Source organism: Pezoporus occidentalis, unplaced genomic scaffold (genome assembly GCF_034315485.1).
Source record: "Pezoporus occidentalis ecotype Australia unplaced genomic scaffold, CSIRO_AGI_Poc_V1 ctg11, whole genome shotgun sequence".
Lineage (NCBI taxonomy): Eukaryota > Metazoa > Chordata > Aves > Psittaciformes > Psittacidae > Pezoporus > Pezoporus occidentalis.
In genome coordinates this window covers 9,496,214-9,519,667 of record NW_026912886.1, presented here as the reverse complement: position 1 = coordinate 9,519,667, position 23,454 = coordinate 9,496,214, and the positions used below count along the sequence as shown (strand labels likewise).

At 42.6% G+C, this 23,454-nt stretch overlaps 1 protein-coding gene across 4 annotated transcripts in view; it reads left to right on the top strand.

Annotated features, from left to right (window-relative positions):
* The window catches only part of ARNT2 (aryl hydrocarbon receptor nuclear translocator 2), a 104,498-nt gene extending 86,365 nt beyond the window's left edge, over positions 1-18,133 (top strand). For 3 of the 4 annotated variants that reach the window (XM_062630160.1, XM_062630150.1, XM_062630141.1), the window contains 6 exons: positions 98-221; positions 4,024-4,123; positions 6,674-6,812; positions 8,332-8,497; positions 10,961-11,097; positions 13,496-18,133. In XM_062630160.1, the coding sequence (XP_062486144.1) occupies positions 98-221; positions 4,024-4,123; positions 6,674-6,812; positions 8,332-8,497; positions 10,961-11,097; positions 13,496-13,594 (765 nt within the window). In that variant the 3' untranslated portion in view covers positions 13,595-18,133. The remainder of the gene's footprint in view (positions 1-97; positions 222-4,023; positions 4,124-6,673; positions 6,813-8,331; positions 8,498-10,960; positions 11,098-13,495) is intronic. The other variant, XM_062630132.1, reaches the window with a different exon arrangement.
* The last annotated feature ends 5,321 nt before the right edge of the window (positions 18,134-23,454 follow it).

Below are 23,454 nucleotides of genomic sequence, written 5' to 3'. Positions count from 1 at the left end.
AGTTTTCAGAAAAACTGAAAATACTTTGTGACTATCCTTGAATTCCTTCTCATCAAATATGATGGAGGGAATTACCTTCCTCTGTGTATCTCAACAGGTGCCTGTTCCAAGTATACCAGCTAATGTTCATGAGGGTGGAAAGTCTGTGGAAAAGCCTGATGCTATCTTCTCCCAAGAGAGAGATCCTAGATTTGCTGAGATGTTTGCTGGAATAACTGCTTGTAAGTAAATGTGTCTGATGTTTAGTCTTTAACACTGCTAAATCTGTTACATGATGTGGAACACAGCTTCACAGAGCTTCCGGGAATTGAAGAGAACCTACAACATGGCAGAGAAATTTCCAGCAACATCAGCCTTCAGGACATTTTCTAGAATTTACCTTTAGTTGATATTTCCCCTAAAGATGGTGAGGGGTAAATTCAATGAGGGGAAGACAGCTTTGCTGTCATCAGAGCTACCTATTTTTATTCTCTTTTTCATGGGGACACCTTTAGCAGTGTTTGTAGATACTAAACATTCTGAGCAGAACTTGCCATTTCTAAGTACGTATTTTCTTGGACAGCAGATGTGAGTTCATCTCTAAAATAGACATGGATTAAGAAAGTTACCATGTAGTTTTAAGATAGTTTTTTTTATCATACCATCAGCTTTTACATTGATGCTTTCAGAGACACATGCTGCTTAAAGCGTAATAATATACCTGGTTTCTGGTCAGATTGGGCACCTCCAGTCACATTACCTGTGAGTGAGGCCTTGCTTTTTTTTCCTACAACTTCTAAACTTGTTGCCAAGTTCTTATAAGAGTGATAAAGAGTCTCAGAAATAGTATGTTCTTCTATGGTTTGTGAAACTATAGAAGTCCTTACTGAGTGTCCCAACCAATGTGTTTCCTAGCCCTGTTCTAAGAGATAGCAGCCAACTTGTCAGTGGGACAGACATAGCTGACTCAAAGTAGCCGCAGCCTATGCTGCCTGTTGTCCTGACAGACGGAAGTCATTGAGAAGACTGGCAGCTGAAGGGGTCATCTGAGATGTATCTGTAGGAAACCAGGCTTGTTAATTCCACTGCTCGTGGAAGAACTCATAAATTGTTTATTGTTCTTAACTGTCCTCACTGAAAAAGAGAAGTTTTTACATTTGTTTTAAATAAATCAACGTGCAAGTGTCACGCAGTGCATGAAGGAAGTGACCCACAGGGTTTGACTCCAGGGGTGTTGGAAGATGACCTCACTGCATTGGTTTTTTATATCTGGATTCGCCTTTTCAAATGGAGAGGGCAATGTAACTGCAGAACAAACTTGATATTCTGTCCTCCTGTTGCTAGGACTTCTCTGTTATTTTTGTTCATCCTTGTCTGTCTACTCTAACAGTGAAGTCAACAACTGAGGCCATAAAAGGGGTCCATTAGAAGGTAGCAAGAGTCCAACCCTAAACACCAGAACATGTTTTTCCAAGCAAGAACATCTTGCTTTTTGGCTGCCTTATTGGCTCTTTTTCAGCCACCTCTCAACTGTTTGTGGGTAAGGGTTAGGGTTAAGGGTCTGTCAAGCTGTGAGGTAGCTGGGAGGTTATATACTTGAAAATGCCATTTCTCTTTTCACTCTTATCAATTTACAGGCTATGCTTTCTTTGGGACATTCAGCCTATCTGAATTTCTCATGGGACCTGTGATCAAGGTCTTCTCTGAATGATAAAAACGGATGGTTCACAGTTAGAGATGAGATACATTGGCCAAAACCAATATTGACAAACCTGCATGCTGCCTGCAAGACATTTGCATTATGTTGATACCTGATCTCATTCTCTGCTACATTCTGTAAAAATACAGGTTTGCCATGGGGAGATTGTTGCCATGTTTTTAGTTATGTGGCCACACATAATTGAAAAACAAAAGTGGGGAGAGGAAGCCTGGCTTCACCAGTTGATGCAAATGCCTAGAAGCACAGGATGATGTGGTTCTTACAAAGATCTACTTTCTAAAGGCAGATACACTGGTCCTGCTGGGAGAAGGGCATATCATTAACCAGTACAGTGATGGGGTTTAGAGAGAAACAGGTCTAAGAATGCAGGTAAAACACCAAAACAAAATAGATTTTCAATGTTGTACCAAGGGTGAGAGCAGAGAATTAGTGTGTAAAGGCCTGTGTGGGAATACAGCTGGGAGAGGTGTGGGCCAGATTCAGAGGCTAAAGAGCATTCAGGGTAACTCAGGAGAGAGATTTCAAAGCCAATTTAGCTGCTCACGATTAGTTTAGCTGTTCCCTTTGTCCTGGCCTCATCCTGCAGCACAGACCCTGGAAGCTGCCATGACAACTCTGCTCCACTTGAGGAATTCCAGTTCATTTAGTGCATTCTCAATTTTGCTGGTGAGTTGTTCTCAAATATCTGCAGTACCCGCAGGATTTTGGCTCAGTCTCTTCCAACCCTGAGAGTTTGGTATCCCTGTAAAGAAGGTTGGCCTTAGAAAGTGGCACATCTTCCATTCTCAATTCTTCCTATTACCTACACAACCTTCTCTGGACCTTGTCCCCATTTCTCCTTTGTTTTCTCATATGAGAGCATAGGTTTGCAGCCCAGACTGTGTCTGTGCTGGGCAGTGTGTAGATAGTGAGGAATTTCTACAGATTTCCCTATGACAGAGGAAAAGCAGTGACAGCTTGCTTCAGTGGCCTACACACTCCTCCAAGGCTCCTGGGAGGTAATTTGAGGTAACTTCTTTCTTTCAGAAGATGAGCTTAGATTCTTGTTAGGAACATAACATAAGAAGAACTTAGGCACAGTGAAGAGCTGTTGTGTGTTGGGAGGCCTTTGGTGAGCCATGCTAACAAGGTCTCTAAAAGCTAGGGAAAACTAAAATATACTCTTATTACTTGTGAGTTGAATGGGCCTTTTGTCCAGGAGAGCATCTTGTCAAATGAGTGGGAAGGTGGGAAGCTGGAAAGAGCAAAGGGAAAAATGAGGAGGCAGACTTGATTTCTAGGCCTAGCAGAGGTGTGTAGCAACAAATGCACTTGGAAGTAATAAGGTAAGATGGGGAAGTTGAATAAAGGCTGCTGAGGCAGACCTTCAAATGATTTTCAGAGAAGCAGTAGTAGTGAGGTTTCCCTGGCCTTTGGGATAATCCAGTGCCAGTTAAATTAAGGGACCAAATGGCACTGTTCACCCAATCTCATTTCTTTCAATTAGAGACTGATCTCCAGTTGCCACATTAAGAGTGGACTATAAAAGTTAATGGCATCTCCATGTGTGTGTTATTCACTACGCTAGTCTGTCTTATGCCCCCCTGAGATGCTTGCATCCCGTTTCATGGCTCCCTCGAGCCACATAGAGGACATCATAATCCGTAAGAGACCAGTGTTTTGCATTGCCACAGCTCAAGTGGGCAGGTTTTGGAGACACTCGGACTGCGTAACAGTGGAGGGCTTCTTGTGGTGCCAGAAACATACCCTCACCTGAGGCCATCCCCAGGTAGACACAGAGGCACATGTGCATCAGATCTTCTTCATACCAGGCTTGTTTCATGTGGCATTTCCCCTGGGCAGACATCCCATCTTTCTTCCAGAAAATCTTTGTTCCCCTTTTCATCCTGTAGCTGGACCCATGCCCCCATCACTCCCTACCTCAGCCAGAGCCACTCTGTCTCACATTACCCCTCCTGCATACATCATCAGGAGCAGCTTCCAGCAGGCACAGAGAAAGTCTGTGCTGTGTGACCAGAGGGCACATACCAGTGGTATGTTCTTTGCAAACAATAGTATTAATGAGGTACATCCTGAGAAGAGGGTATGAAGTACACACAAACCAGCTGTGCCTCTTGTTTCCTACTTAATTGTCATATAGCCCTTTTTTGTCACTCTTAATATGTTCCACAGGACTTCTTCATTAAGCTTTAAGTGGGAAAGAAAACTTCCTGATGCATATATATATATATATATACACACATATTGCAATTCTCATTATATAATTTTGCCTTCATTTTCTCATCCTCTGAACTTTTTTTCTGTGATTTGTTTTTCTTCTGTAGCAGATAAAAAAATGATGGCCTCAGCATCAACAGCAGGAAACCAGCAGCTTTACTCACAAGGAAGCCCATTTCAGCCAGGACATTCAGGAAAGACTTTCAGGTACTGTAGTCCAGATCCTAAACATACCAGTTTCTGTCTGAGAGTTGGGAGCTGTTGCCTTTTGATCTCCTGGAAACAAAAGCAACCTAAGATGCAGAGGCTTTCTTTACATGAATGAGGTTTGGTTTGTGTACTCTTTTGTCCTGTGTGGTACCTCAGCACTTGGGCTAGGCTTACAGGCTGAGATGGCCTTGATATCTCTATTAAAAATACTTGTTGCTGTGATGATGTAATTGAAAAAAGCTAAAAACCATCAACAAATCACAAAGGGAAATAAATGTGAGAGGTGATGGGGCAGGCTTAGAGATCTGAGCAACATTCAGCCAAGCTAGGTTGGTGCAAAGTTTTGTTTTGCACTTAGAGCTGTCAGTACTTCTGCAGGCTGACTTGAAGAGCATCATTAAAGGGAACAGAAGATGCTTCATCCATAGTCCTTGGTGAGAGAACAGAGACATGAGCAGTTTTCTGAGGCAGCTTCCAGATGCACATAAGGTGGTGGTTTGTCATTTCTCAAGGCATTTTTGAGTTACTCAGAGTGCATGTTGTTGCCTACCAGCTGCCAATACAGATTTGCCTCATCTGAATTTGAGAGTTTGCCTTCATTTCCAGTGAATTTTTGAGAGTGATTATGTTTACCTTGGTGCCTTTCCTATCACCATTCTGGGACTGTCACACTGGAGTTTTGTCCTTCTGTTTTAGGTTGTGAAGGTGAAGGAACAGCCATTTAGAGGCTGTCAGTTCCAGGAATTAGAACAAATCTGCAAATGATAATTTTATTTAAACCCATGTGTCCTTAAAGTTGCTAATAACCTCAGTGGGGAGAAATAAAATCCCCATGCATGTGTTTTGTCAGATTAAAACGAAGAATGACTTAGGGGGGAATATGACAGTAAATTAAAATGTCTTTTAATTGGATATTGTATATTGCTGGATGGTTGGCTTGCCATCATGGGGTTTTGTGTGTTTTTTTTCGTTTCCTTTGTTAATTCCTGATGTTTAACACTAGTTTTTTTCCCACTGCTGTTCTATTACATCAAATAATGACACATCTGCCAGCATTTCCACCCTTGGTGAACTGTCCTCCTTGAATCCTCTCCAGCCTGGTCCATTCTAACAGCCTTTAGGCACTATTTTACGGGCTCCTGGTTTCAAAGTACATGGGCCAGATACAGTCCAAGCCCCTGCAATGATGGGACTTGCCAGTCCAGCTGGGCAGGTGCTGGCAGTGGGGGCAGCCCTTCCCAGCAGCTGCTGTGTGTGTCTCAGTTCAGCCAGATTTAGATGGACCTTCTGGTCCACGTTTGCCTCTTCAGAGATTCTGTAGCAGTGAAAAATAAAAATTTTTAAAAATCCCAACTAACAGAAAACAAACTCTACAAAGAATTTCTAAACACATACTTTGCTTTTCAGCAGCTTAAGAAAGAGAGAATAGAAAGTCCCATATTCAAATGCCTGCCACGTTTTGCTTACCACTCTGGGAGGGCTTTTGTCAGCCTTCTCAGAGGATTCAGATTCCTGCTTCCTCTCTGCTCAGCCTTGTTTACTTCTTTTCCCAATCTGCTCTCTTCTTTCTCTGTAAGACTGTGAAAATAGGCAATAGGGAAGGGACTGGAGAAAAGAATGATCTGTTTCAGTTGATGCACAAGAGCATTTTTATATGTTGTGTCTTCATTTATATTAATTTATGTATTTAGAGATGACATGTAAAATAATGACTGTATAATTTAATATATGAAATATAGAAAAGCGTGTTGACAGTGTATGGTTACATAGATTCAGTTGTTCTAGATTTTCATGAGAATAAGTACTAAAGTGGAGCAGTCCTTCATAGAATTGTCTTACTTCAGAATTTCTGGGAAATTTCTCTGTAGTGAAATTCATTGATTAGGAAACAGATAACATACAAATGAGTTCCTTTGGAAATACCTTTTTATTTAAATTCCAGAGCTATTACAATACCTTAAGTTTCTGTCTTGATGATTCTTTTGCCTGGGTATATAACTGCATGCTGCTCTTTAGCATCAGTTGGTGAAAAAAGGAATTAAAAGCTCAGATTTTTAATATATAACACATGCTTCTTCATTTCCCAGGCAGAAAACAGATAAAGAAGTGCTTATAGGTATCATCTTTTTGTGCATCTTCATTTAGTATAGCATTTAAGCAAATGCTTAAATTGAGTTTAAGCACTAATATAAAATTCAGTACCTGATTGAATACTCTCCACAGCCAGGTTTTTTTTAATGTATTAGGTATTAAACTAGTATGGAGCTAAGTTTTATGCACCGTGTGTCAGACTGATTTTATTCTTGCAAGCCCTTTCAAAGAGATTGCTGAAGTCTAATTCAAAATAATTTTGCCCTCTGTGTCTATTTGACTGACATTTTAGAATGCCAGTGTGGGTCATAGTTTTGTGATGGTTTTAAGTCATTTTTTTATCAAGACATATTGAACAATTAGTTTTAATGTGATTATCAAAATTTCCATGTGTGGAATATTATTCGTGCACTGGGAATATAACTTACAAATGAGGCACTGTTTCTGTTCCTTTAGTTCATCTGTGGTACATGTGCCTGGTGTGAACGACATCCAGTCTTCTTCTTCAACAGGCCAGAATCTGACACAGATATCTCGCCAGCTAAATCAGAGTCAGGTTGCCTGGACAGGAAATCGCCCACCATTTCCAGGACAGGTATTGATTAAAGGTGTTTTATTTTCATGGTCATTAAGGATTTCCAATCTCTGTGCTTTTTACAAAAGAGCTAGTAGACCCCACTTGTAATATGATTTAATGTACTTTGTCATTATCATTTATGGTTAGAGAGAAATAGATTCCCCTACTTCTGTTCCTTGGCAGGTTATAATAATTTAAGACAACTGCCCTGTGTGTAATTGCATTTAGTTTGTAATAGTGTCCATAATAGTGGCAGTCGCTATGCTGACATAAGTCCCAGTGGCAGGTCTCAGTCCTGCACTTACATGTGCACTGAATGAAGCGAAAGAGGACAGCTGTTTTCCTTTAGTATTAAGGCTGTGATAATCTTTTCTTGGATCAAGAGCTTGCGCCCAGCAATATTACCCACAGTCTGCAGAGTTATCAGAAAGGGGCACATACAAATGCAGGCAAGAATTCAGAGCAGAAGCTACTTAGCCTGATGAGCACGTCCACCAGCTCCCTCTGTACCCACACCTCTGTACCTGGGTGGTTCCCATCCAGCTTCAGGGACCTGTGTGTGTCTAAGTGGTGTAACTAGTCACTGACTGTTTCCCCTTGGATTATGGGGGCTTCATTTTGCTCCCTGTCTTCCAGGGGATAATAGCTTCACTTGAGTGCATTGATTGCCAGTAACAGTGCACAACATTAGAAGTATCCAGGGACCTAATCACCTTTAATTTCTGCTTGTGGAATTGGTTAGGCAGTGAGTTTTTCTTGGAGCTGTTGGATTTGTTCAGGATGCAGAAAATGGTTTATAAGCAGTTTCTGTCTGTAGCCTTAAATGTTGCTGTAGCACATGACTTTGGATGAGACACTTCACCTCCCTTAGTCTCAGTGTACATGTTGTACATGTTTCAAAGCGGCCTGCAGTGTTTAATCATTTGTGTAACATTCTTGGAGATCATATGACAAAGACATTATGTAGATTAAAATGGTAGCAAGTTGGTTTTTAATACCTTTGACTCAGCTCCCCAGTTAAAACAACACGAGTCTGTCCCTACTCTGCTCCCAGGACTGGTGATTCTCTCACTCACTCCCAAACCTTTTACAAGGCAACATAATTGCTGCCTGTACTTAGGCAGAGAGATAAAGCATCTTACTAGTTTTGGAACATCTTTGACCATTTACTCCGAGCACTGGAGACTCTGGTCATCTGAGAACTGTATATATTCTGTAACACATTCAGATAACCATGAATTTACTGTGGCAGTGCAAAATCAAAACACTTGGCAAATAAAGGTGAATTCTTTATACCTGTTCAGTTTGAGATTAGAAGAAAATCATAGCTCTGATACTGAGTATGTGTGAGTTAATAAGGAGGAGAGCTCTGTCTTAGTTTATAGTCTGTTGTGTTCCTTCTGCAGCAATGAGTTGGCTTTGACAGAAATGAAATATGGCTGAGACAGAAATATCACGGCTATTTGCATCTGCAGAGTTTCTATAGTCTTTGCTTTACACTGTTAAAAAGTGAGTCTGCTATGCTGTTCCTCCTCAGCAAATTCCATCGCAGTCTGGCAAGGCTCAGTCATCTCCCTTTGGGATTGGAACAAGTCACAACTACCCACCTGATCCGTCGTCATACAGCCCCCTTTCCAGCCCGGCCACCTCTTCTCCAAGTGGCAATGCCTACTCAAGCTTAGCAAACCGAAGTGCAGGGTTTGGTAAGTTTTAAATGACCTAACACAGAAATGCATATAAAAATGAAACTCCTCAGCATTAACTTCATTAACAATCCTCCAACCTTTCTTTTGGTGGGTTGGTTGGGAAGCCCAGGTAGGGAAAGGGTTTTGCATTCTGCTGTTGAGCGTAGTGGACAGACATGACCTGTTCCCTCCTTGCTGCATCTCCTCCATGGAACACACTTCAGGATATTGTGTTATTTTATGGTATGAGGGAACCGTCTTTCTTTTTCCCCAGTAAATGGCGAATACGGACATTCTCTTAATTTTTTAACTTCCCTGACTGCATTGCAGTGTTCTTCTGCCCAGAGGTGGCTTGTTGAAGTTTGGCTGGAGATAGTATTTTTTGTATTCCCCTGTGCTACTAACCTCATCAGTGCAGGTGCCATGTTTTGAAATGGTTTTCTTTTCCTATTACATGCTAATTTAGTGGCTTTCAGACTGTGACCCAGTGGCTGACCCCTTGGTAAGTTTTCTGCACTCCACCAGCAGAATAATATTCAAGAGTAAAAAATAATATGAATCCGTCAGTGGTAAACAGACATGAAAAATGTTGCTGGTGGGTAATAACGTGCCATTCCAAACAGCATAGGTAGCAGTGTGCTAATGTGTGTCATTTTTCTCTTGTTCCTTGAGAATAAAATGGGTACAGACCTGTTGCAGATCAGCCTCACCGAGTGCAGACCTGCGCTGCTTAGAAAAGGTGCATCGAAACAGCTCTTCCCACAGGGCATTATTCATGCCTCCATTTCCATTTGCACCAGGCTTTGTACATTTGTTTATGAGACAGCCTTGTATTTCAAGCCTAAGCTACTTGGCAAGAACTCTTTCACCTAATGAGAAACATTTCCTGACCTACATCAGTTTGGATACTATTAATAACTCAGCCTTCACAGAGACGAATGTCTTGAACCTCCGGCTGGCAGTAACTGTTTTGCTGAAAAGCAGCATCATTTGCCTCACTGAGTTAATTTCAATGTGTTGTTCTGAGAAAAAAATAACTTGCAGCTTTCTTTTAAAGGGTAACTTAGATGGATTTTATTTTGTCCCATAAAATGACTGCAGGGTTTCTGAGTCAGCTGAATTATTGCTTGTGGTAACGTCAGTGAGGGAAGAACTGTAATTATCCACTTCAGATGTGATAGAAATACATCACTACAGCCTGTTCGCTTTCCTGTAACATGTTTGCTTTGTTTGTCTTGCATGGTTTTGCTGGTAGCCGCAAGTATTGGATTAAGCATGTGTTTCTGTATTTTCTGAAGCCATGATTATGAGTAGTGATTGATTTGGTATGATTGAGTCTGGTTATCAGAGACCTGACATAGCACACGTGTGGATGTTTGGCACAGGAAATTTGGCATCTTTGACAGAGGGCATTGATAACTGGGGAGAGCCAGATCTACCCAGCTTAGTTCTCTGCAGGGAGGGGAAAACGGGCAAAAATAGCAGGAGGAGTTAGAAGGAAAATGTTCAGAGAAAAAGCATAAGCCTGGTAGGAAGCTTTCTAAAATGTTAATTCTTAGAAGGAGATATTGTAAAAAATTGGAGGAAAATTATCCAGAAATTTTATATATTTGGGAATAGTCTATAGAAATGGAGGGCAATATGAATCCAGCCTATGTGTGACCTGTGACTGTACTCATGAAAACAGTATGTGTAATAGGTGTAAAATGCGTGTGGCATCCTGTTGTTTTTTTCTTCTAGTAGACTATTTAGAGGAAATGCATCTCCCTGAATTCATCAGTTTAAGTGTATTTACCATAACACCTTGCTGTTCATGTTACTCTGTGACATTTAAATGGCCAGACTTTTAAGAGGCCATCACCATATGAACAGGATAGTAATTTGCTGTAAGCTGCATGTTAAAGAAATCATTTTTCAGTGTTAATATTGGAGGACATGGTAGACCAAAAGCAACGCTGCATTTAATACAACAGTGTCTGCATTTAGCAAAGCAAGGCTGTTTGCCTGTTGATCTTACTGGTTTTACATCTGCTTACAAAAATCTTAGTTCTGCTTACATATTTCCTAGCTGAGTAGGTAACTGTGCACCCACTGCTCTACAAGAATGTGTGTTTCAAAAAGAAAGAGCATTCAGATGACGCAGTTTGGTATTTAAGTAAAATGGCATGTAAGCAGGGGGGATGCTTTGAAAATTGTTTTCCATTGCCTGGCTTACAGTGTCACTGTGTGTTTTGCTGTGAGCAATTCACCTGCCATGCCTGTACAGCCACAGCAATGAGCTTTGCTCTTAGGTTGACCCCCACCGTGCAATTCAGGGCTGAAACTGGTTTAGGGCTTCCACCCTGCAGGGGCTGGGTGTCACTTGGGATCTGTTTTCTAAAGTGATATGCAAACACAGGCATTGATGGATGAAGCCTCAAAAGCAGGTGGGAGTTCTGAAGGAGCTGCTCTCTGACTTCTGCCCTTTCTTTCCCCATCCAGCTGAAGGTGGCCAGAGCAGTGGCCAGTTCCAGGGGAGACCTTCCGAAGTCTGGTCCCAGTGGCAGAGCCAACATCACAACCAGCAAAGCAGCGACCAGCATTCACACCCCCAGCCCAGCCAGACTGAGGTGTTCCAGGTGAGGAGAGTTCAGTGAGCCCAGAGTCCCTCTGACAACAGCTCAAAGCTGAGCTGAAGAACTCTGGCCCTCAAAGATCAGGCTGCTAGCAGGGCTTGGAGCAAGTACCTCTTGCTATATGGTGCCACAGGTTGGCACTGCTATTGGCTGGCATTAACTACAGCTGAGATGGTTTTGTTTTCTGCAGAAGAGCAGCATCTTTGCTGATGTAAAATGCTGTTTTCCCTTCTCTTTGCACCCTGTACTTAGGATTTATGTGTTTTGCAGGGAAGCAATGAAATAGTCCCAAGTAGAGTGTCTTTCTTATCCTGGTGCTGGCCTCTAAAATCCCAGACAAGTCCAATTAGACATCAGTGTAATTTTCTGTGACGATTCAAGCAGGAAAGGAGTCTGATACTGCATAGAAGATAGTGGCCAATACTTTTTTAAGGTTAAGGCCAGTTCGATATCAGATAGCTGGTAAAAAATCCTCTTCGACTACCTGATTTTTTTAATATTAAGAATAACTCGGGGCCTTCACTATGGATGGAGTAAGACTTCATAAGTTAACTAATAAGGCCTCTATGCTTGTATAACTTGTTTTTAAATTAGATCAAAAAGGCAGTTTGCAACAAAACAGTGCAGATAAATGCAGAAAAGACAATTCAAGCCCCAAGCAAGGTTTGAAGTGGGGCACCTCATTATCTTTTAGAAAGTAAATTCACCTGCAAGACCGGGCTCATGCTTAGTCACTCGCAGGAATGCTGCAGGAGAGACATTAGCCTGGAAATATTCCTGTGTGAGCAAACCATTGCTTCACAGAGGAACAAATAGCATTACTACATCTGGAGTAACTACCTGTCTGCATGCTCTTACCCCATGGCCCAGGCAAGAGTATGGCATCCCTCTCTGTTAGCAAAGTTTAATGGCTTTGCACATACTTTAACCCAAAAGCGTATTCAGGGTAATTCCATGGAGCCGATGGCTCACAGAGATATGGGGCTCCAAGCAGCAACTTTGTGTCCCAGCAAATGTCTTATGGAATTAGTAGGAAGGAGGGACAAGGGAGAAATGGAGAACTGGGCTCACCTGCAGAGCTCTTAGAGGACTGTGCGTTTGGAGAGAATTAGGACAATAGCAGGATGTGATGGGTAACCTAGATGAGCCCAGTTAAAATGCTTCCAAGAAGTTGCTTGCATTGTTTGTGCCTGAAGCCAACTCTGGGTTTGCTGGACATAAAGGGAGAGGCAAACTCAAGAGGGGAGCTACCCTGCTGGGTCTGTACCTGAGGTGACCTTGCTGCAGAGGCTCCAGCAGCAGGAATGTCTTTAAAGATGGAAGTGTAAATAGGTGAGGGCAGCTACAACTTCCCCTTGGCTGGGAACGAATGTGGAAAAACTTAAAATAAGTGCAAATTTTGGTCAGAAAATGAAGGCTGAGAAACTGCCAGCTGTGTTCACAGCCTCCTTCACCATCATTGACAGGGATGCTGAAGAGATCTCAGATGGATTCTAATCTATCTTATTTTGGGGTAATTTATCAGTACAAAGCAGTTCACAGTAGTTATTCCTTCACAGAGCCAACCCTGTGAGCTTTCTTATTTGCTCTTTAGGTTTTGTTTTATTGTAAGGATAATGAGCCATCCCTGCAGAACTTGGCTTTGCAGTAAGAGCTTGTTATTGTAAGGACTGACAGGAAAGGCAAGCATAAGCTCCGGTTTTCTCAGCAAGGGATATCTTTTCCCTGTGGCTTCAGTCTCCAGCTGAGAGGAAAGGTTGAGTATTTTTTGAAGCCTCCTGCCGGGACCTCACTTGGCTCAAGACACGTGGGAGCAATTGCCATGAAATCCCATTTCTCCCGAGAAGTTCCTGGTATTTCCTTTGCCTCTGCACGTTCATGAAGGTTGCTTGGGCATCTTGTTAGTGGGGGTGGATGTCCAGTCTAGTGTTCCTCAGGACTAAGAGCAGTAATACATTCACTGACTTGCTGGTGAGCAGGTTATACCCCCCCCCCCCCCCCCAAACTTATACATGCTTTCTGTGCAGGAGTGTGTGAGATGTTTAATACCTCCCATATAGCAAAAAGAGAGGTTTTTTTTCTCTCCATATGTAGCTACCTATTCCAAAGGGAGCTGTTTCAGCATGGGAGGAGTATGTGGCAGCCCAAATGTGCCTTATTTAGAGGAGCAATCCAAAACTTCTGTCTTGTTAAAGTCCCACCTCCTGTTCAGAAACACTTCAGCAAAACATAAGTAGCACCCAGGCCTTAGCCTACCCCCCTGCACAGGTCTGGTTTTCACCTTGTTTATCTAAACTTGTTTTTTTCTGGTTTTACATTGAAAAGATGAACAGGAAACAGTCTGTGTCTGGATAACATGTCAGGAAGTGACACTTCACTTTGATTTTTCCTTATCATGCAGGACATGCTGCCAATGCCAGGGGATCCAACGCAGGGTACTGGCAATTACAACATTGAAGATTTTGCTGACCTGGGCATGTTTCCACCATTTTCGGAGTAGCTTGCAAAGCAGGAATGGAAGTTCTTCTCCAAGGCCATTTCAAGTGTAATTTTGGCTCTGCTTTTTCTGTGTTGCATTTCTATAGAAGCTACTAAACCAGAAGACGCATTTCTCATGTTTTGGATAGTGGTGTAGGGCTTGCTCTCTCCTCCTTAGGGTGCATCAGTGCCAGCAGAGGAGCTCCAGCACTTGTTGGTGTTCATTGACAGCTCCTTTATTATTATTTTATTGTCATCTACCTCAGAGATGAAAAACTTTGCTTGATTTAAGAAAAAAAAAATCTCTGAGTCTTAAATATTTGAATGTGAATGATACCTAATATTTCCTTTGAATGGTAATTTTTAAATAGATAATGAAGTAATAAAGACTAACAAAGAAAAGGTAAGGTAATTTCGTGTTACAGTGCCTACCGCTCAATTCCAATGCCTTGCTTTAAGCTTAAGTTTGTGAAGCAGACACAATATTCTGTTTTCTTTTTCTTGTAGTTTTTAGGTCACTTTGAATGTGAGATTAAGCAACATAACGTAGGCCTGTCTCGCTGAAGATTCAGCTCTGCCTTTTCTAACTTAAACTTGAATGTGTGTACATTTTGGTACTTTATGTATATCTTGTGCTGTATGAAGTGATTTCCTGTACTGGTTTCTTTTGCTTTTACAAAGGGTCCATTCTGGAGTGCACTGAAAAGTTTGCTTATACACATGGAGGATTTAGGTATCATGGGAGTCTCCATCACTTAACATAGGTGTTCTTGCTTTTAATTCAGGTGGTTCTCTATTCAGAACAAACATTAACTTACATAAGCTATTAGTCTGGTTTTGCACTGAATCGAGGCCTATAACTCTCTGCTTTTCTCACTGGCTGCTTTAATTTCTATTGTTCTTGCTTTCTCAAAAATATCGCCTCATAAAAAATGACTGTAAAGACATCGAGATTGCATTTTCTATATTTGGTGCATTTCCTTACTGTGAAGTACTTTTTTATACTGTGAAACCTCACATTTTAACAGTGCAAGGTGGTGGCCTATTACTAGGAAATCATTTGCTGCCAGCAGTGAGATGGTTTTGTAGTGTATAATTTTTTTAGAGTGAGTTGGTAATAGACATCAGTTGGACTATTGTCCACTGCGTTCACAGAGATAACTTGAATTTTTGCTTGGATTCCCAAGCAATCCCTTCTGTTTAGCCCTGTTAATCCTATTCTGTTAAATACGGGATTTTCAGTTTACCAAGTATGTTGAGGACTCTTGGCTATTCTGAATGCTGTATGCTTTTTCTGCAGGGGTAGGTTAATCACCTTCCTCTTGGATGAGTCACCCACCATATGTCTTCATCAGAAATGAGGTAGAAAGTTTTTTATTCGGTATTTCATATGCATGGTAAGTTACAGAGGTTGGGTTCTAAGGTCACCATTTTTATCCAGATCATTTCTTCTGGGACGGGAGGAGAAGGAATTGTTCACGATGGAACCCGGAGTTCCCACATGCAGGTTGTTCATAACCTTTGAGGTTGGACAGTGGCAGCCAGCCTTGGCAGAGGAGGAAGGGGACAGCTGCCCTCTGCCTTTCCGTATTCAGGGACCATCACAGACCTTGAAACATCAACCCAGGGCATAGCCCCCATTTAGAAGGTCTCAATGTCCACAGCAATTCTTAGACCTCACAGCACTAGGATCTGCCATCTCATAGCTCCTCTTGAATTCTGGGGTGCCTCCAAGGGGAGGCACTGTGCACATCACACAGTCCATCTTGTCAGGATAATGCCTTGGAAAGCAGGCAGGCCTCTGTCCCACAGCCTGCTCTGCTCACACAGGTTTCATGCTGGCAAGCAATGCAGGTGGCTGGGCTGCAGCAAACATGACCCAGGGACGTGGCTTTAACAGCCATATCGTGATGTTCCCATCTGGCTTTGCTTTCCTGACCTTCTCTGAGAAGAGCATGCAGGTTTCAGTATCCAGGAAGAGTCCTTCCTACTGTTTCATGTGCTAAATCTGGGACCGATCTCTTACCCTGTGGGCTGAGGCTAAGGACTCTTTATGTTTCTAGATACAGTACTGGAGAGGCCTCAGATCTCCTGGTCTGTACTTGCCTCACCAGAATCACACTGAGAACAAACAAAAATTTCGTATATCTCTTCTCTGCCAGAGATTGGGAAAATACCTTCTTAGGTGAGCAAGCCATGCACTACTCTTTTAAATCCATGCATGTTTATTCTCTTGGAGCCCTCTCCCTTTCGCATTCACGATGAATGACTGCTCATTGAATCAGATGGGCAAAGCTCTGCTATCCCAGAATGAAATTCATTGACCTCTGTAAATGGTGCCTATATGCTGCACTAGCTGAGCAAGGTGGTCAGCATCTGTACAATGGAGCATGCTTTTGAAAGGGGCTGATTGCCAGGGAGAAAGCAGTAGAGGAGCAGTTTGTATCTCTGCACAGGAGATGCTTGACATGATGTAAATGTCACTTCTTCTAAAATGTTTAAAAATATTTCTCCATAAAGTGAAAAATTATTTGAAAAAAGTGCTGCTCTTCTTTTCTTTTATTTTACCCAACAAACTGCTGTAAGTGTAGTTACAATATACTTTGTTCCTGAATTCAATCTAAAAATAAGGTTTTTAAAGTAATTTTCTGTATCCTAGCATCAGCGATGCTATCTTCCTCAGTGTGTCATGATTTTTATACTACTGTAGAAGGCTTCGCACGTACAGCAGTTGGTTGTGCAGTTAGAAGTGCACTGTTAGAATTTCAAGCACATCTCTTTTTTGGTTTTGTTTTTTTAAATACAGTATTAGTTTTTTAAAGCCAGTACGCCTGGGGCATCAGAGCATGGACTGCTGCTCGCCTTGTAGACCACTCCTGCCTTTCTGGTTGGGAAAGGGGATGGCTACTCCATTAAGGTGCAGTCCAGATAGTGCCAAGTTTGGGTTTTCCCTCTGAGCCATTATCATCTGCCACCAGCGCTAGTGCTTTCTTCGTGGCATTTCCACCTTCCTTGCCTTCCCTCCCATTCCCAGCCATCCCATCTCCGCAGCACTTTCCCGTGCCCCAATGGGAGGTGTTGTGGTGCCATTCCCGAGCCAGCGAGGAGGGAGCACTTAACAAGCTTCAGGAGTTTGGCAACTCTGTGCTTCTGACCGAGCGAATGAGCAAGTTCAGCGTTTGCTACTGCTGCTGGGCAGCCCGCGCTGCCCTCGCCGTGTGCTGCTGTCGTGTCAGTGGCTTGCTCCTCTGAAACAGCCTCATCCCAGGTTTTGTGGCCAAAACAAGCTGTGTAGCGTTGGCTGTGCTGTATCTTTTTATCACGTGTTTGGTTAGTGAAGCAACTTATTTATCCTATAGCTGAAGTTATAAAGTGCATTTGGAATGCTAACGTTCTTATCACGTGCCGTTGGTGTAGCTTTGCTGACACTGTGGCTGCCGGTTTCCAGAATTACACAGGTGGTGGACTTCTTGTTTCTTTTGTGTTTTTTAAGCTGGAAATAAAGCTGTCACTCCTGATCGAGCTGTGTTGCGAACATGGTGTTTCCTGACACTGGATCTTTTGGGTTTTAAGCTGGTGAAGCAAGAAACTGCAAATAGTAATGGTCTGGGTGAGTTATTTCAATGCCCCGCAGGCATGTAGGCTGAGAAGATTTTAGATACTAAAATACTTACATTAGTTTATTCAGACAAGCAATCCTGTTTAACAAGAGGGACTCCATCACATTACCTGTTACAAGTGCTACTGGCAGTACCTATGGTGATGCTTTAACCAGATAGTTCCATTTGTAGCTTTGTTGCCTTTTTTGTCGTTTTGAAGTACAGTATGAAACTGTAAATACTTCTTGCAGTACTGCCTTTTTAACTCTTAATTACTTTGGGCACAGTGTTAAATAGTGTTGGATTTACCCAATTGCTATGACATATATTTTTATACATAGGTGTACTCTTTCTTCGAGAATAATACAGCCATTTTGTCATTAATGCCTTATCAGTGTCATACTGCTGTTGCTCTTTGTTTGCAAGGTATCGAGTGAACTAATTCCTACTTCAGATATTTTCTTGGCAGTGCTCAAGTTTGGCTTCGGATGATTTTTTTGCCAGAGTCCCATTTTTCACAGTTGTTGGCTGTGAGGAGAATGTGGACTTGGTTTTGTTTCTGTTGAAGGAGCAAAGAAAAGGTGATGGCATCTAATTGTCTTTAGAAGGTCAGTCTTTTCCTACTCTAAACCGGAGTGCATTTCATGGAACTGATGACTGCGGCACTGATTACTTTGTGTAGATTAATAGTCTTTAAAAATAAAAAAGAAAATAGAGAAAAGAAAAAAAAAGAAAAATAAAACAACTCCAAAAATGGGCTTCTGTCATTGTTAGGCACTTGGTTACTTATCTGTTTAAACTCTTCATATTGATGTGAAATTGTGCTGTGGATAAAGTGTATTTTGTACTTCTGAATGTTCTATATTTATGACTAACAAGTACAGAATCAGTTGTGTGTATGTATAACTAATAACTGCCTTTTTAAATTTCATTAAAATAAAGATGTCATGAGGTGTTGTTAATCCCTGTCTTTGTGTAAATAAGTAAGATAGGCTGTTGGGAACGGTCAGGTAGGAAATAACCCTGAATCTTAAGATTCATGCCAAATATCCGAAGATTAAGCACTGATCTTTGTAATCTCTTCCTATGCTGTGTGCTCATGGACGGGAAGTTCCCCTTTTATCTCTCTTGTGCAAAGGCTATCCAGAGGGAATGGGAGATCTCAGCTTTTGAAAGAAGTTCCAGAAGAACATCATTAACAGCCCTGTTCTGCTGATGACACGGAGGGGTGTGTGAACTGGTATCTGTATTGTGGAGGGTTTCATTAGAGCACCATTGGTTTACAGTTAATTCAGAGGCTGTGGCAATTTTATTCACTCACTGGGGTGGTAACGCAGTGGTTTCCTTATCCACCGTTAGGTCTCATTGTTCAAAGTTTAAAAATGCTTGTATCCTTCCCACAAACATTCTGGTGACCTTTTCAGACTTTCTTTGTAAAGCACATTTGCCTTTCACTGTGGTGCTTCATTGTTTAACAGTGTGTTTCTTTGTCGACTTGACAGTTTGTAAGCGGGATTTACCTTGCTGATAAATCCCAAAAGCTGATGACTGGACCATGGCAGGAACTGAAGATGCTGTGCTCTGGCGCCTGCCTTCCTGGTGCAGGGTAGGTGGTGTTTTCACAGCTCTGACTGCATTTTCAGTCATCTTCATTCTGGAGAACAGACATGGGCTCTGCTGGGAGCTGATGGGAAACCTGCGGTCAAAGCAGGACTCTGGGATGTGCTTAATCCAATGCAGCCACCAGCCCCATCTGCTCTGTTGGGCTCTGCTCACCAAATGCTCATCCCAGAGAGACAGGTTGATTAGTGAAAATGTTCCATTCTTGCTGTTCACCTGTGAAAATTGGGTTTTCAACAGTGATATTCTTTTGGCATTTCCCCAGATGCTTGCGAACCTCTTTGTTGAATGGGCATGTGCCAGACCATGAGCCCCATTTGGAAGTGCGGCGTGCCTTCAGTGTGGTGGCTGCTTGGTGCTTTTTTGGTGCATTTAAATAAGCTCTTAGTGAATGTTGAAGCACATTATCCAAACAGAAAGGCATATGCAGGACGGATGTAGCACCAAAGACAAGCAGAGTATGGAGGGGTTGGGCTGTGTTTAGGGTTGGGCTGGCTTAGGATCCCTCCTTTCAGATTTAGCATCATTAACCTGTGATCCCATGTGCTAAATCAAGTGTACTTTTGGGCACCAGGGTGACAACTGGGTGTGGAAGTGCTAAGAACTATTAATTTTGGTGTGGAATCTGTGTTTGGAGATACTGGATATGAAATGGAGCCAAATGTCCAGTGACAAATAGTCGCTGGAGCTCGGTGTGGCAAGACACCATGGTAGAAATCTACATAAAGGCTGGTACACTGGAAAGAAATGCAGTTGAGGTTCACTATATCCCTACACTTAGCATCTTTGGCTCTGCGTACTGGCACTACTGACTCATAACAACAGCTCAAGTCTTCATTATGATGATAGAAATATATTTTTCTTAATTTTTCCATGGGAGCTAATTCGTTGCCACATTTCCATCAATATGCCATCATAGTTCAGGAAGTATTACTCATTGAATTTTCCCAGTTTCTCTCCAAGTTGGATGTAGCAGGGGCAGATGCAGGCTGAATTCTTCCATCCTTTTTTACCAAGTTTCAGCATATTCCTGGTTGGAGATACTTGGCAGCATCTTTCTTCAAACTTTGGTCTGTCCCACATAAAATCAAATGGAATCACTTGAACTGTATTAATGGATTTGGGATCAGATCCAGAGGTTGCTAGGGCATCTTTTCATTAGCTCTGGAAAAAATTATCTTCTAATTATAGACTGGCACTAAATACTAATATACAAAATGTGCCATTTGGGACCCAATTCTAAAAGATGTCAACCCAAGACTCACACATGGAAGATGCAGCGGTGCTGAAATGCATTTACCATGACTTCTGCAGGCAAAAACATAGCAGCTGTACATACATTGCTGTGATTACAAATACACAGGCACAACTCAGGGACAGAAGAAAACCCCAGCTGCAGCTTGGAAACCTGCCCCAGTGCACTCACCCTGGTAAAGAAGACTTAAATCCCCCAATGCTTCAGTGCTGCTGCCTCTTATAAATAGCAGGTTCCTCTTCTTGGCTAAGAAGTGAGGTTTTAAATACTTGCAATGTTTTTAAAAACAAGAGGACTTGAAGCATAGAAGCAGTGCACGGTTGAACTGCTTTGGTGCACCCCATCATCCCAAACATGTTTTGGGTGGCTTGCAGAGCCTTCCCCAGTTACTGCCCATCCCTTGTTGCTGTGGCTAATGACCCTTCTCTTGGAGCCCAAAGCAGTTGTGTGTGTGGCCCTGGCAGGAGGCAGCTTCAGTCTGCAAAATAAAATCACAGTATGGTTATTTTCCATTTAACGCTGGAATTACTGCTCAGATAGACCCATTGTCACTGAGGAGCAAGGATTTTGAGGGCCTAAGTTGCTGCTTGCTTTGCAGTTTTGAGACCTTCACTTTGCTAAATAAACACGCAAGAAAAATTGCTGCCCTGGCACCCATACGCACAACCCACACTGTCTTCAGTGCATGTAGCAGGAGGCAAAGGCTGGGTCATAATCCTTTCCACGTAACAAAGAAATCTGTACTGTGGGATTTGTCTCAAAAACAGCCCTCCTCTCCTTGGGTTTCCTTTGTGTCCAGGGCCAAATCTCTCTGAAGGCCCATGATGAGGGGTACCAAAACATGAGTCAGAGGAGACGTAAATGCTGTGGGATTCCTTCCTTCATGTAAATCACAAACAAACATCATGACTTTGTTTGTGGTTCAAGTAATTATGAGCTAAAGACATCAGGAGGCAATGCTGTACAGTGACAGTGACTTAAGAATGGAATTATTGTTCATTTTAGAATGGCACTCTCAATGGGTATTCACGTCCTACCTCCATCACCTGCTCCAGCCATCAGGAGAGCACAAAGTGCTCTGGGTGAGAATTTAGGGCTGCTTGGGGTAGTTAGTGCTGGTCTCTGGGTATGAGGGAAAGATGCAGTGGGAACCATGAGTGAGCATGGAGCATCCCCCCTTCTGAAGAAGAACCTATAAAAATCAGCTCCTGACCCCCCTCACTTTGTCCTCTTGGCACCAGGTCACAGGGCTGCAGGAATGGACTCTCAGTCCTCCCTGTGCTTCCTGTTCCCCCCACACTCTCCGGTATGTGACTGCTCACACCCCAAGCTCTGGCAAGGCTCCCATTCCAAAACAGAACATATGCTATAGTGAGAGAATTGGACATTAATTTTACACAGCATCATGGCCTCTAATACCAAGCACATGTGTCATCGTGGTTATCTTGTGAAGTCAGGAAGAGTTCTTGCCCGATGATTTATTCAGTGATGTAGGAAGGGATCTTTGTCATTGTACCCATGAAGCTCAAACACTGAATGTTTACACCTATCCTGGTATGGTGTGGAAAAACGTCTTCATTTTATTCTGTGCAACCCTGAAACCAGACAGTTATGGCTTTATGAAGAATTTGCAGAACTGATACCTCTGAACTTGAAGTGCTTCTCTTTCCCATTATCTTTCCAAAAAATGTATTTGATGGGGTTGAGGCAGATAAGGTATTTATTGAAATCTGTGAAATTCCTATGAAATGCTTTAGTTCTTGAGAAACTATAAAGTGGTGTGCTCTTCCTTTAAGCCATATTGATGCCACCACTGCACAGAGATGCTTAATCTAGAGGACTTCTGAATTGGAGTTTATTTAGATTCTTAACATATTTTTTGTGACCTCCATGATTTAAGGTCAGAGACTTCAGCAGGGAGTCCATGCAAGTTGTCACTTTAATCATTTTAGTTCTAAAGATTCATTAAAGTTATGCGAATTGACCTAGATATTCAGACCCTGCTGAGGGAGTGAGGTTCTGCACCAGCCTGGGAGGGTTGACCTGGATACATCATCTGGTAATGAAATACCCGAGCAAACCCACTGAAAGTGTCAATTAGATTAATAAGGCTACTAAAAGGCAAAACCCCTAATTCCCTAAGTGGTAGTATTGGATATTTATAGATAGCTGTAGATGCCGATAACACTTCATGGCAGACCGCGCACCCACCCCGAGCTCAGGCAGCAGATTTCCTCTGTCAGGTCTGTAAAATCCCCATTTATCCCCTGCACCCATGTTCATAAGGTGTCACTTACAAAACATAAGGCACTTTTACAAGACTGTTTTAAAACCAGCCCAAGACGTCAGCGTTGAAAAGAGAACTTTATTAGCAGGGGTGGGAATATCCCATAACACAGTCCTATTTGCTGTTGGGTTTGTGCTTGTTCCCCCATCAGGAGTATGTTTCACAGTCATTTAAACACTCGAGCTGAGCTTCCAGCAACAAGTCCATTAATAACTCCTGCTTCCAGGAGGTTCTAATATTGGGTTAAAGATACCCTGAAGACTCAAATTCCTTTGCTGTTAAGATCTGCCATCCAGAAGAGGAAATCTCTGTTTCTTTTGGCTGTTCCTCATGAAGGGAAGACACTCCATTTTAAAAATCTTTCCCCATCACCTATGAAAATGAGTTAAAAACCTGTACTTTTCTCAAATGTGTCCAGAAATGCTGCTAAGATTGCTGCCACCTTCCTCTGTTCCTCACCAGCCTCAGAGCTTAGCAGTAACGGAGCAGAAGGTCTGATCCCTGAACCTTGGATTGCAGTGGGGCTTTGCAGCCACAGTCTGTGGCTCAGGAGGTTCAGTCTGGACATTTGGGAAAACTTCTTCACTCAGAGAGCTTGTGCAGCATGGGAAAAGGCTGCCAGTGGGGTCCTGCTGTCTCCATCCTTGTCTGGACAGAGCCTTGGTTGACCAGGTATGAGGCTGGGGAGATCCCTGCTTCACCAGGGTGGAAGAGTCCATGGGTCCTGTACCTCCAGCGTTCCTGGGATTCAGTGGGGTCAGCGCCAGTGTTTGGCACAACCATGGAGTCAGAGGAGGCACCAAGACCCTTTGCATGGTCACTGACCCCAAGTCAGTTACAAAGTCCCATGGCCTCCTCGGCAGGTTAGACACAGCCTGCAAGACTGTCTCAGGCTTTGGCCACCTCCAATTCTGTCTCCCTCTTGCCTTGACACATCCTTTCCCTGCATCCAGAAGCCCTGAGAAAGCACTTGTACCATGCTGCCTGTCTGATGTTGTGCTGTTCCCACACCCATCCTCCTTTGCAGAAGTTTGCTTTACAAAGAGCAGACCTTTTCTAAAGTGACTCAAGTTGTTGACAAAATTCCCCTCAAGCTGCTGACAAAACTCCAGACACAGTCT